Raw genomic sequence first — 12,976 nt, forward strand, 5'->3', positions numbered from 1 at the left:
CTCTCCCTTTCCCTCTGAGAGCCTCTCCGGTTTCTCTGACTCTAGCCCCCTCCCCATTTCCGATTCTCAGTGTCCTGCTTTCTCGGTGCCCCCTTCCTCTCCCGGCTCCCGCCCGGGTCTCCGCGGCCCCGCCCCCTGCCGGCCCCGCCCCCTCGAGGCGCCGGCGGCCCAATTAGGCGCCGGCCCCGCCCGCAGCCCCACCCCTAGCGCTAGCGGAGCTGGCGGGGCGGGGCCCGGCCGAGGGGGCGGTGGCCCGAGCGCGGGGCCAGAGGAGCTAGTAGGGAGGCGGGAGCCGGGAGGCGGGAGGCAGCGGCCGCGGCACTCAGTCCGGTCGCGCAGCGGGAGGGAGGCGCGAGGCAGGAGCCGGCGGCTGGGCTCCGCAGCGCAGCTAGCGCAGCGCGGCGCCCGGGGCCCGGCCCTATGCTCGCAGCCCCGCCGGACCGCCCTTGAGCGCGGGCGTCTCGCCCGCGCCCCCCGCCCGCCGGCACCATTGCCCCGACGGCGCGGCCGGGCGGCCCGGCGCTCCCCAGGTTCCGCGCTGGCCGGAAGACGCTGCTAGCGGCCGCCGCGGGCGTGGTGATGCTGCTGGTGCTGGTGGTGCTGATCCCCGTGCTGGTGAGCTCGGGCGGCCCGGACGGCCACTATGAGATGCTGGGCACCTGCCGCATGGTGTGCGACCCCTACCCCGCGCGGGGCCCCGGCGCCGGCGCGCGGCCCGACGGCGGCGATGCCCTGAGCGAGCAAAGCGGCGCGCCCCCGCCCTCCACGCTGGTGCAGGGCCCCCAGGGGAAGCCGGGCCGCACCGGCAAGCCAGGCCCTCCCGGGCCTCCCGGGGACCCGGGTCCTCCCGGCCCTGTGGGGCCGCCCGGGGAGAAGGGTGAGCCAGGCAAGCCGGGCCCTCCGGGGCTACCGGGCGCAGGGGGCAGCGGCGCCATCAGCACGGCCACCTACACCACGGTGCCGCGCGTGGCCTTCTACGCCGGCCTCAAGAACCCCCACGAGGGTTACGAGGTGCTCAAGTTTGACGACGTGGTCACCAACCTAGGCAACAACTACGACGCGGCCAGCGGCAAGTTTACGTGCAACATTCCCGGCACCTACTTTTTCACCTACCATGTCCTCATGCGTGGCGGCGACGGGACCAGTATGTGGGCGGACCTCTGCAAGAACGGCCAGGTGGGCCAGGAGGGGTCATAGGGCTGGCCTGGGGGCAGGGCACTCAGAAAGCCTGGGGCAAATGGGCACCCGTTCAGAGTTGGCGGGTGCGCCAGGCAGACGCAGGTGGAGATCCCACAGCGGCCCCGCTTAGGCATCACAGGTGGGGCTGGTCGGAGCCAGCGAATGCCTCTGACTCCTCTCTTCCTGGGCCCCGGCTCCAAAACAGACGCTGCTGGGCACCGGCGGCATGGAAATGTGGCTGATAAAGCCAACTAGTCAGAGCACAGGGCTCCGGGGCACGCGGACTTACCCTTGGGGGCTTGGCCTTTGGGAGGCGGATTCAAGCTGATACCAACCGGCAATAAGGGGAGGGCAAGGATGGCTCTAGGGCACCGGGTAGGGAGACGCAGCCTCGGCGCCCACTGGCGCCTAGGCGCTTGGCTATGCGCGCATGTTGGAAGGCGGGCTGCAGGAAATGTTTGGGGCACAAAGGCAAAGGGAGCCCAGCGCTCAGATCCCTAGCCGCAATACATCCCCCGTCCTCGGGAAGGGACCACTGAGCCGATCTGACACTCTTTGCAAAATCTGGGATTGGGGGCGGGGGTGAGGGGTGGGGGGGAGCTTCGCACTGTGTCAGAGCTACACTGCGCAAGAAGGCTGCCTTGGGGGTGAAAAGTTTTTCCTTTGAGGCAGGGCAGAGACAGAAACTACCCCTCTTCTTGGTCTCACAGCTCCAACCCCTCCTGACTCCTGGAGTGTAGGGGGATCCTCTCTGTTCCCTGTCCCCATTCCAAACACTGGAGCTGGAAGGAGCCCAGTGTGTGGGGAGTCAGTTGTTGGGACCACGAGTGTGCCTACCTCACCTTGGAATGGTCTCTCCAGGACCAACCTAGATCCAACCCCGCCCCAGGGTGACAACAGGGTTACTCAGCTCCCTTGATACTACCTCCTACCCCAGTGCTCCCAGCTCACTGAGGCCTGGGGGACTGGGGGCGTGGCCAGGCTGAGTATTCTTTTGAAAGAAGGGGACTCCCGGTCAGAACTAAAGCTCAGAATTGGGAAGAAATCTCCTGAGATTGAGACCCAAGACCTTGTTGGAACCCTTCCCACCACAGCACTACCCTGAGGCTCTGCTGGCCTGCTGGCAAGGCTTTTGGACAGGGGAAGGGGCAGGCAGGGGGTGTCAGTAGACCGCCTACCAGGTGCTTGTAAGTCTGCCCCATCTTCTCTTTCCCCTGCCTGGCTGGTCCCCACCCTGTTTTCTGGTTTCTGCCTCTTCTCTTTCTGTCTTTTCTGTCTCTCTCCTGTGTCTGCCACTTCTGTCTGTCTCTCCCAGGGTTTCTGGCCTCTCTCCTCTGGGGCTAGCCCCGCTCTTCTCTATTCCTTGTGTGTCTCTCTCCCTATTGTGTCTATTAGGCTTCCCGATGTCTCTCCTCTTTGTCCTTGGTTCCTGACCAACTGGGAGGCCCCAGCATCCAGCAAGCGCTCCTTCTGCAGACAGCCCCAGGATTCCCTTATTAATCACCAATAAGGGATGAAGCAATGTCACCTTCGTCAACAGAGTTTCTTTCTTTACAAAAGAAGTTTGAGCTAGCACAAAGCAGAGTTTTCAGAGGGTTGGGGCTTTGCCTGGATAGGGTGGCAGTCACCAGGCCAGCTGTGGGCCCTAGGCCCTGCACTACCTCAGGAGGTCCCAGAAGGGCCCAGAGATGAGGCAAGAGGAGGCCCCAAAGATGCTGTGTGCCTGGGGCAGGGGCACTTGCTTTAGCTACTAGGAGGTGAAACTGTCTCAAAAGCCCCTTCTTTCCCCTTCAGGAGGGGAAGGGTGTTGGCAGAGTCGATGAAGGGTGCTCACTATAGGTGGTACCACAGGCTAATAGAAAAAAAGGAGGTGGCTTTCACTAGGGGTTTCAAAGACTCAGCACTTTGTTACTCAGACCATAGCCCCCCAAAAGCCCAAGACAAATAGTGGGGCCTACAGCCCTCTTCCCTATATCCTTCATGATTTCTCCATCCAGATTGCCCAAGAGACTCATTTAATCACACTAGTCATTCCACATAATAGTTTTGAGCCCCTACTAGGAGCCAGGTTTGGGGCTTGGTACCAGGGGTTCAGTCCACTTGCCCTCTAGGACCTCATGGCTTCTGTAGGGGGAACAGTTAATAACCATACAATAATACACCCCAACAGTACTGTGTTGAAGGTGGGCTGGGAGCCCACTGGTGACTTCTGTTCCCAAATGTGTTGGCTGGGAGAGAGTGATTCAGAGGGGCCTATCATGGCTCCGACCAACCTGATGGGGGCAGAGACTGGTGAACCTGGGTCCCGAAGGTAAGGAGACACAGCTAGGGAGAAAATGAAAAGTCAAGTGAAGGGAAAGGCTGGCTCAGAGGTGGATGAGGACATTCAAGTAAGCAGAGAAAAAAATGACAAGACTGGGCAATGGACAGGAACAGGAGGGGAGCTTGTGTCTCCCATGCCTTCAGAACTGGGGGTCACTCTGGGCTTTTCCTGCTTGACTTCCTGCCTACGGAGAGGCTTCCAGAATTTCTTTGGGAAGGCAGAGCCTTGGCCCTTCCCCGGGCAAGGTGGGGGTGGGGGGACACCACCTTCATGCCTGGTGCTGAGGTCCCCTCTGTCCTTGTCTGAGGTCCACTGGCCTCTGTCCTTAGTGATGGCTTTTAGTCAACACCCCTCAACCTGAAGGCATTGAGCCCTGGTTATTAGGACATGAAGAGCCTGAGGAAAAGGCTCTAGGTTAGGGGTGGTGCCCAGGGTCAGGTGAGCTGCCTGCAGTGGCCTCCAACATCCACAGTTCAGATGGGTCAGGGAGGATACAAAATTGATAAACTGGGCAGGGGGTTGTGTGGAGACCTGCCAGGGCTTATGGTCAGTGTGCTACTTGTCCAGGGTAGGAGGCTGTGGGGAGCTACTACAAATGGGCCAGGGCTTAGACAACAGTCTAGTTAAGGTGAGAGGTAGTGGTATATATAACTTGAGGGCTGCAGTATAAAGACCTAACTGGAAATCATCCTCTCACCTAGTGGTGAGAGGTGGCCCCCAGCCAGCCTATCTGGCCACTAATACCTTTCACAACACAGAGCACAGTGCCTGGCACAGTAGGGACCCAATAAATGTATGAAAACACAAGTGTCCCCTTTGGGCCAGGCTGACTGCCTGTGGGAGCCACATGTGCACATCCAAGACCCCAGCATTGATCTGGGGGCAAGGACATGTTTCCTGGATACCCCCTCACCCAGTTCTCCTGGTCAGACCACTGCCTCAGTTTCCCTTCCTGGCAGCCCATGAGGAGGTGGTTCTACAGTGCCCCCTGGTGACAAGGCCCAGACCTGCTTTCCTGCTTCCATGGCAACCTCAATTCCCTGACTTCCCTTTGGACCCCAGGAGGAGCTGGATGCCTCAATTGTTTTCAGTCAGGCAGAGAATTGGGACCCCTGGGTTCCATTCCTGGATTCCCCACCATCTACGGATGGAAGGGCATAAATTCTCCCTGCCTCCGTGGATAATTAGGATAATTACAGCAACAATCATGGTGATGAATAAATAATAAACATAAGCATAACAGTTCTGATGCCTGTCACATCACCGGGAGATTCCTGATGACAGATGACTGTATTCTAATGGATTTGGCTATTAAGGAGCACACTGTTTTAATGAGTTAAGGCTAAATTAATCTGGGTAATAAAATAATTGTTATTAGTAGTAATTTATTAGCAAAGATAATGAAATGGATGTGTAATAATAAATACTAGCAAGATTAGGGCCCAGGGAACAATACAGGAGTTGGCTGCTTGCTTTCAGCTGTTCTCTAATAGCTCAAGATTTAAATTTTTTTTCTTCACCATCAAAAGGCTTTTACAAAGGTGGCAGTGGTGAGGCAAGGTCTTCTCATCCATTTTTCTAGACAGAGAAACTGAGCTCCTTGGCAGACAGCATCTCTCTTATTTTATCCCCTCCCTTTAGCTGGACCAGGAGTTTTCCCAGTTAAGTGCCCAAATAGTTCTTTCTTGGGTTGGGAAAGAGACGTTGAGCAGGGAGAAGGGGCTGGAGGAATTTGGGCTTTAGATGGAGGACCGAATGCAAATATGTCGGGTCCTCTTCATTGCAGCATTGCGGCTGAGTCAGCAGCTTCTGCACAGCTGACCTGCAGTTCTGCCTCCAGCCCAGGAGAGAGGATGGGCCCCTCCCCTAATTTGGCTTGGTTCTGCCCAGACATCAGCCTTGGGGGGAGAGGGGTGGTGAGCTGCCTTCAGGGAAGGGACAGGATAGAGGGGCCTTTGAGAAGCCTGGCTGAGAGAACCCCCGCTCAGTGCAGCCTGTCCACACCACAGGCCACAATCCTAGAGATGTCTCTTCCCTTCCCATTCTCTACCCAGGGTCCTGGAGAGGCCCATATCTTCATGCTCAGCCCTGTGTTGCCTCAGTCTGAGAGGAGTGTCTGGAGATCATTTTTCCACCATCACACAATAGCTACGATTAGTCAGAGTCCCCAAAGGTGATGGCAGGCTTCAAACTACAATACTGGTGCCCCCTTGACCCATCATCCTGCCTGTCCCTCCCTACCCCCATCAAGGCAAGGACCAGCAAGGATGTCAGATTAGACTGAGCATCACAGAGGGAAGTAAGGCCTGGATTCCCTTCCTCCTACCCAGTTCCTTTCTGCCACCCTGGGGTGAGAGAGGAGGAGCTAAGTGTCCTCTTTGGGTGGGGGAATAGTCACAGGTATATAGCTACAGCTCCCTGGAAGCTGGTACCCAGCCCCAATCTAGGTCTTGGGAGGGTTAAGAGTTACTAGCCTTCCATCTCACTGCTGCAGTGTGGGAGACCCTGGCATGAACTTCAGACAAGGCATCCACAGACCCGCCCTGGTTCTGGGATGGTTGTTTACTAGCAGTCTGGCATTGGTCCAGATGCCTGACCTGTGGGGCCAAGGTGTGCCCTTGTGTCCATCCACTGACATGAGATCGGGTGGATGTGACTGAAATGTATGTAAGCATCATTATTATTAAAGCAGAGAGAAAGGAATGATGAGAGGAGGGAAAGCCTTCCATCCCTTGGGGGTCCAGAGAATTCCCCTCAGCAAGGAAGGACTTCCAGGCTTGGATGTCCTGGAGGCACTGAGGTTCTCCAAGGCCAGATGGGAGCACCTAGAGGAGTTAAGGAGGAAAACTCCACCTTGACTCCAAATTCAGGCCCAAATTAGACTTCCTGTAGAAATCCGGGCTCCCCTGTGACCCCCCCCCCCCAAAACCCGTCATGTATAATTGGAAGAGAGGTGGAGTGGGATGAAGAGAAAAGCAGGGGAAGAAACAGGCTGGGCTTTAGGGCCTCCAGATCCTCCCCCACGTGGCTGCCTCACCACCCTACCCTCTCACCTTCTCCCGTCTCCGCCCCCCACACCTGCCCCCTTAGGTGCGGGCCAGTGCCATCGCCCAGGACGCAGACCAGAACTACGACTACGCCAGCAACAGCGTGATCCTGCACCTGGACGCGGGCGACGAGGTCTTCATCAAGCTCGACGGAGGCAAAGCGCACGGCGGCAACAGCAACAAATACAGCACGTTCTCGGGCTTCATCATCTATTCCGATTGAGCTCCCCGCGTCTGCATCCCCTGTCCCTCACCCCCAGGGCTCCCTTCCGGGGCAGGGCAGGTGAAGACCCGTCCCCCGCCCACCTCCTCGTTGCCCGACCCGGCTATGACGCCCTCGGCCCGCCCACACTACCGCCTGGGCCGCAGCTAGGCCCTCCCGCCGGCTCGCCGCAGAGCCGGGCCCAGCGCGCCCGGTCCCCATCCCCGGGATGCAGTGTTTACCGCCCCAGCCCCAGCCCGCGCTGTATATTTGTACAATAGGACTGTTTACTGCCCAGCCACGCCTACCAACCCTCCCCAGCCTGGGGGAGGGTTGGTGGGGCTGCTTCCTGCGCTCTAAGATGAGCTGCCCTCGGCTCCTCCGGGGTGGCACCGCCTGGGGGAGGGGTGAGCTGGGGGCTGGATAGCTTTCCAGCACCCCTAGAGCCCTAGCCCGGCTGTGCCCCGTTTGACCAAAGCTATAATAAAAACATTTCCATCCTGCGACGGTTTCAGCATGTGCCCTGGGGAGGGATGCAGGAGAGGACCGTGGACCTTGCTCTTCTCCAGAATGGGAAGGAGTCTAGTGGAAGCTTCTGGAGAAAACCAGGTGCCAGAGTCAGAGCTGTTCCAGGGAGATTGGCCAAAGGGTTCAACGTCCACCACAGCCCAAGTGGGCCTGAGAAGCTGGAACCGGAAGCAGCCCAGTTACATCATCATCTCACATGGTGGACAAGTTCCATTTTTGCATTGCTGAAAGTGGCTTCACATTCCAAAGGCACAGGCGATCCTTAAACTGGCAGACCTAGGTTCTCGTCCCTGTGCCCCTCACTGTGTATGATCCTGGGCAAGTCACTCCTCTCAGACTCAATACTGGGTTACTGACAGCCATAGAAAGGAACAAGCTTTGCAGTATTGATAAAAGTTGGCTGACCTTGGTCCAAACACTTCACCTCTGGGCCTCAATTTTCTCAGCAATACAATGTAGGTAAGGAGACCTACTTCACTTGACTGAGGATTAAAGAGGTATAATGTCTGTGCTCAATAAACATAGCTTTTATTATTTATGCATAACTTTAAAGTTTGCAAAATGCTTTCAGGTATTTATCTCACTCATGTTTTCCAAACGGCCCTGGGAGGTTGAATGGGCAGATTTTATTCTTCCAGGGAGGTGTGACAGTTGCTAAATTCTATGATTACACCTCAGTCTAAGACACTAAGTCTCCTTGCCCTGCCACCACCTCCCTCACCTCCTGTAATTGGGGGCTGTGACAGTCACACAGGGCATTCCTAAATAATTATACCCAGTATTTAGAGAGCACCCACTATGTGTCAGATACTGTGTAAGAACTTTATTATCTCATGGATATGTGTGTGGGGTGGGGAGTAGATTTGCAGGACAGCTCTCATGTACTTTAACATAGATGCTGTTATTTTATCCATTTTAGGTAAAGAAACTGAGGCTCAGAGAGGTTAAGTAACTTGCCAAGATCACAGAGCTAGGAACAGACAAATACCAGTATATGAACCAAAGAACATGCTCTTACCCAGTACCCCATATTTCATAAAGAATTGAGATCTCCAAAGCAGAACTGAGGATGGCATTAGGGCAGCCTGAGTCCAGCCCTTCCATTCCCACCCTGGCCCTGCAGAGATCTGATGTATTTACAAGCATCTGCCCTGGGCAGCAGCCATGGGGTGAGCCTCTTGGAGAATCCCAAGGCTCTACATTGAGGAAAAGTCCCATCTGGCCTCCCCACCCCCGCCCAGTCTGGCTCAGCTGGAGAGACAGGAAGGAGGGGTGGCCTCCCTCCTGGCCAGGCCCCATGTATGGACCCTTGTCATGGCTGGCAGACTTGAATGACTTTCTTTATCTTCTCTTCTCTTCCCTACCTCCCCCACTGCCAGCTGTGGCCATTTAATAAAATTAGCTTAATGCTTGTTACTTCCCTGTGGGGTCTAGAGATTGAAATCTGCGGGTCCCCACAAACCCAATAAAACTCCTGGCAGGTCTGGCTGGATTGAGAGTCTCCGTTGAGAAGAGTGATTAGATTAGAAGGCACTCCTCCTGCCCCACCAGTGCTGCCCACAGCACCCTGTGATTCTTTAATGGCCACATTGGCCTGGAATTACCCAGGCACCACACCTGACGGGCTCCCCACTGCTCCCCAGAGGCCACAGGGACTGGTCCAAGACCTCTGTTACGATGAAAAAGCATGTTCTTCATTTCTGTAGTGAGTGCCTGGCTGGCCAGCTGGCCTGCTTCCTTTCTGGTGACTTGACAATCCTTGTGTCATTTTGAGAGATGGTACTGAAATTTCCATTTTGCAGATGAGGAAATCATAGTCTGAAGAAAATTCGTGACTTGCCCATGATCATGCAGCAGGTTTGTGGCACAGCTGGGACTGGACTGAAGCCAAGGACTTTTTCTACCTTTGCAGGGCACAGGGAGTGACCTGCAGCACCAGCTGCCAGCTGCTTGTCACTCAGGCAACATCCCAGCTGCAGGAGAACCTACTGGGGAAGTATCTCCCCCATCAGAGAGGGGCTTCCCAAGGGCAGTCTGTTTTTTCCCTCAGACTTTGGACACCCTAAGGCAAGAACTGTGTCTTTACCATCAGATTAGGAAGCTTCCTGAAGGCAAGACCTGTGTCTCCTCCATCAGACTAGTGGGGCCTCAAAGATTGTACTTTCTCCTCAAATTGTCAGCTCCTTGAGGGCAAGGTATCTCTGCTGAGACCAGGGATTTGGGGGTTTCTCCATGCAGAGACGGTGGCTGCCATTAATGATGCTGAGGGTAGATACTGTGCTTTTTCTATTAAACCAGGCCTTTCTGAGAGCAGGGGACAGTCTCCATCCTTGGACTTTGGGGTTCCCTAAAGGAGAGACTCTGTCTGCTTATCCAACTGGGGCCTCTCTGAGAGCAGAGGCTGTGTCTCCCCTCCTCCTCAGTCAGGGGCTTTTCTGACACAGGAACATTCCAGGGGCAGGGCTGGGTGGATGGTGGAAAGGAGGCTAGACAGGCAGAATGGCAGGTCTGCTCTGGAGGAAGGAAGCAACAAGCCTCCACAGGCTGCCTCCCCTTTAGAAAGATGTGTGATTAATTAGTGAATAATGTCCCTGCAAGGAGGGGTGTGAGGACAGAAGTGCCCCTGGAGCTCACCCACATGGGAAATGCCAGGCCATCCTATGCCCAGGCAGCTGCCAGCCCTAGGGGCTGGTGCTATCTTGGTTTCGGGGTTTATGGGGACCAGAGAGGGCAGCAGGGCCCACCACTGGGGGCTGCCCTAATTGGATGACTTTGCAGGAAGGCCAGGCAGGTGTGCTTGGCTCTCCACTTCAGCTTGCTACAAACACATCTGCCGTGGTGAGGTCCAAGGGTTAATTGCCTCCTGCCTCACTCCTGGTAACCAATATTTCATTTACTGCTTAGAGGGGGAGCTGCCCAGAGAATCAATCCTGGACAAGCATCCAGGAGACAGGGGAGTTGGGGAGGCACACAAGCCGTTTCCTGGAGGAGCTCTGAGCACCAGAGGAGGAGTAAAAGCACAGAGAAGGTGGCCAGTTGCTCAGAGCTATTCTGGGCTTTGCCTAAGTTCTGCTGAAACTGCTAACAGGACCCCCAAGGGCTATAAGAAAATTCCAGGGGCCCAGAGGCCGCACTACCCCAGCTAGCTGTGTTGTTTCCCATGTCCTGGTTCTTTCTGCATTTATTTAGCTGGGTGCCCCCCCAGATAAAGCTGTAGCAGGTTAGACTCTGTTAATAAGGTTATTTTCACAAGTGATGAAAGTATATTTGAAGAGTGGAATTGGAGGTGTGAGTTCCTCGCTCCTTTCCAGGTAACCTTAAAATCCCACAAATGAGGTGATAATAAAGTGGAAGTGAAAAGTCTACACATGTTTGGAACTGGAAGAGGGTGGAGGGGCTACTGAGAGGTGGCAGCTGGGGGCTGGAGGAGAAAGGGGCCAGAGGGCTGCTGACCCCATGCTTTCCACATCCTTCTCACTTTGCCCCATCTGCCAAAATTGAGAATCAGAGCCACAGAATGGGCAACTCCCATTACGCAGCTGAAAAAAACTAAGAACCAGAGAGGAGCCCAAGTTTGCTCAGGTTGGTTCAGGGCAGAGCTAGAACCAGAGACAGCAGGACCCAGGAGACATACAGGAAGTGGACACAGAAGAACTGGGTTCAAGTCCTGACCATACTCAGTGTTTCAGGAAAAGACACATCACCTCTCTAAGTCTGTTTCCCTGTCCACAAAATGGGGCTGAAAAATAAAACTGGAAGGGCTGTAGTGAGGCAACAGATGACAACCTGTTTTGTAAGTTATAAAGCAAAATGCAAATGCACCCAGAGATTCAAGATACCTGCAGGGATCACATAGATACATCCAAGATACAGTGGTATTAGAGGGCAGGGAAGGCTTCACGAACCATTAGCAGGGGTTACCTCCAAGGGAGCTGCACTAAGTGGGGCTTACATCCTTTACTTGTATGTTTGGAAATGTTTTACAACGGCATATATTCCTCCAAAATCTAAGCCTCCATCCCTGGAGTTGTTGCTGAAGCTGCCCTTTGGGGGATGGCAGTGAGGGGTAGAACCCAGGCAGCTGGGGGATTTCTCTCCTGTTGTCCAAGGACTTGGGAAATATTGAAACTGGAGGAACAACATATACTCTCTCATCTCTCTATCAACAGCAGTGTTATAACAGTAGCTTATATATCATGCATTGTTCTAAGAATTTTGCATTTATTCATTCATTTAAGCCTCACAATGATCCTGCAAGGTAGTTACTATCATCATTCCCATTTTTTTCTTTCTTTTTTTTCTTTTTTTTTTTAGAGACAGGGGCTCACTCTGTTGCCCAGACTGGAGTGCAGTGGCACAATCACAACTCATGGCAACCTCCAACCCCTGGACTCAAGCAATCCCTCCTGGCTCAGCCTCCCAAGGAGCTAGGACTATAGGCAAACACCACCATACCTGGCTAATCTTTTAATTTTTTGTAGAGATGGGATCTTGCTATGTTGCCCAGGCTGGTCTCAAACTCCTGGCCTCAAGTGATGCTCCAATCTTGGCCTCCCAAAGTGCTGGGATTATAGGCATGAGCCACCGTGCCCAGCCTCATGCCCATTTTTTAGATGAGAAAACAGGCACAGAAAGGTGAATTAACTTGCCCAAGGTCACATGGCTAAGCTTTTCTGGGCACAGACCTTTTGAATGGCCATTCCTTATTTCTGTCCCTCAAGGAGGGGAAGGGTTGAATTTCACACTCGGCCAGTCAGAGCTGTCTTTCCTCCCCTAAGTCACCCAGCACCCCTTGTCACAATGCCTGTTGCCTGGGCAGTTTGTGCAGAGGGTGGGGGCTCCTGCCTCTTTGCAGATGGTGAATGGCTCCTTCCCAGGCCCTCAAGGCACAGGCCCCTTTGCTCCCAGAGTGAGGAGCACCAGCCTCAACTAGGAAAACTGCCTGGGCTGGGAGAGTTACAGACCTCTCCCTGCCTGACCAGAGCCATATGAACACCTGCTCATTAAAGTCCAGGCGTATTGCCTGCTCTTCCTTGAAGCCTTCCTGGACTCCCCCTGCAGGTATATGCCTGTCTCCAAGGCTGGACTGAGAGCATCTTCCAAGTAGGACAATGTCTCACTCAGTATGTAACACTGTGCCTGCCACATAATAACCATTCTACCATATAGCAGCTATTTCAAACAGCTCTCACTCTCCTTAAAATTTCACCTTTTCCTGCTGTGACGGATGCTGTGATGCACTGCCCAGGTCTCCTTCAGAACTGAAGGATCCATTCCCCCAGCTGCTGGGAATGCTGCCAGCAGATGGCTCTCAGCTACCAGCCCCCATTCAGGGATTTCCTCTGCTGATATGAGCTGCCTTGCTCAATGTCCTGCCCCTTCTCAGGGCAGCCTGCTTCCCATGATTGATCAGCATGGGGGTTTAACTGCCTGGCCCCCCCAGGCCCTACTCAGGATAATTCTCAAGTGTCTTCTCAGCTTCAGCGCTCCCAGCTGAACTTCTCCTTCTTTCCAATCCTGCTTCCTTCCCTTCCCTTCCACAGGTGTTAATTCCAAGAGCACTCCCCAATAAAGTTCCTGTACACTGATCTCTTTCCCAGTCTGCTCCAGAGTACCAAGCCTGCAATGCCTGCAATACGTACCCACTGTCTTACTTATTCATTGATCCCTTTCAGCCAGTATTTATTGAGTAACTGT

General features: G+C 54.5%; 1 protein-coding gene across 1 annotated transcript; it reads left to right on the top strand.

Moving 5' to 3' along the window:
• Positions 1-324: 324 nt before the first annotated feature.
• Positions 325-7,255, top strand: C1QL1 (complement C1q like 1). Its single transcript, XM_045526804.1, has 2 exons — positions 325-1,176; positions 6,593-7,255. The coding sequence occupies exons 1-2, from the start codon at positions 580-582 to the stop codon at positions 6,770-6,772; spliced, it is 777 nt and encodes a 258-aa protein (XP_045382760.1). The 5' UTR covers positions 325-579; the 3' UTR covers positions 6,773-7,255.
• The last annotated feature ends 5,721 nt before the right edge of the window (positions 7,256-12,976 follow it).

Source organism: Lemur catta, chromosome 15, assembly GCF_020740605.2.
Source record: "Lemur catta isolate mLemCat1 chromosome 15, mLemCat1.pri, whole genome shotgun sequence".
Lineage (NCBI taxonomy): Eukaryota > Metazoa > Chordata > Mammalia > Primates > Lemuridae > Lemur > Lemur catta.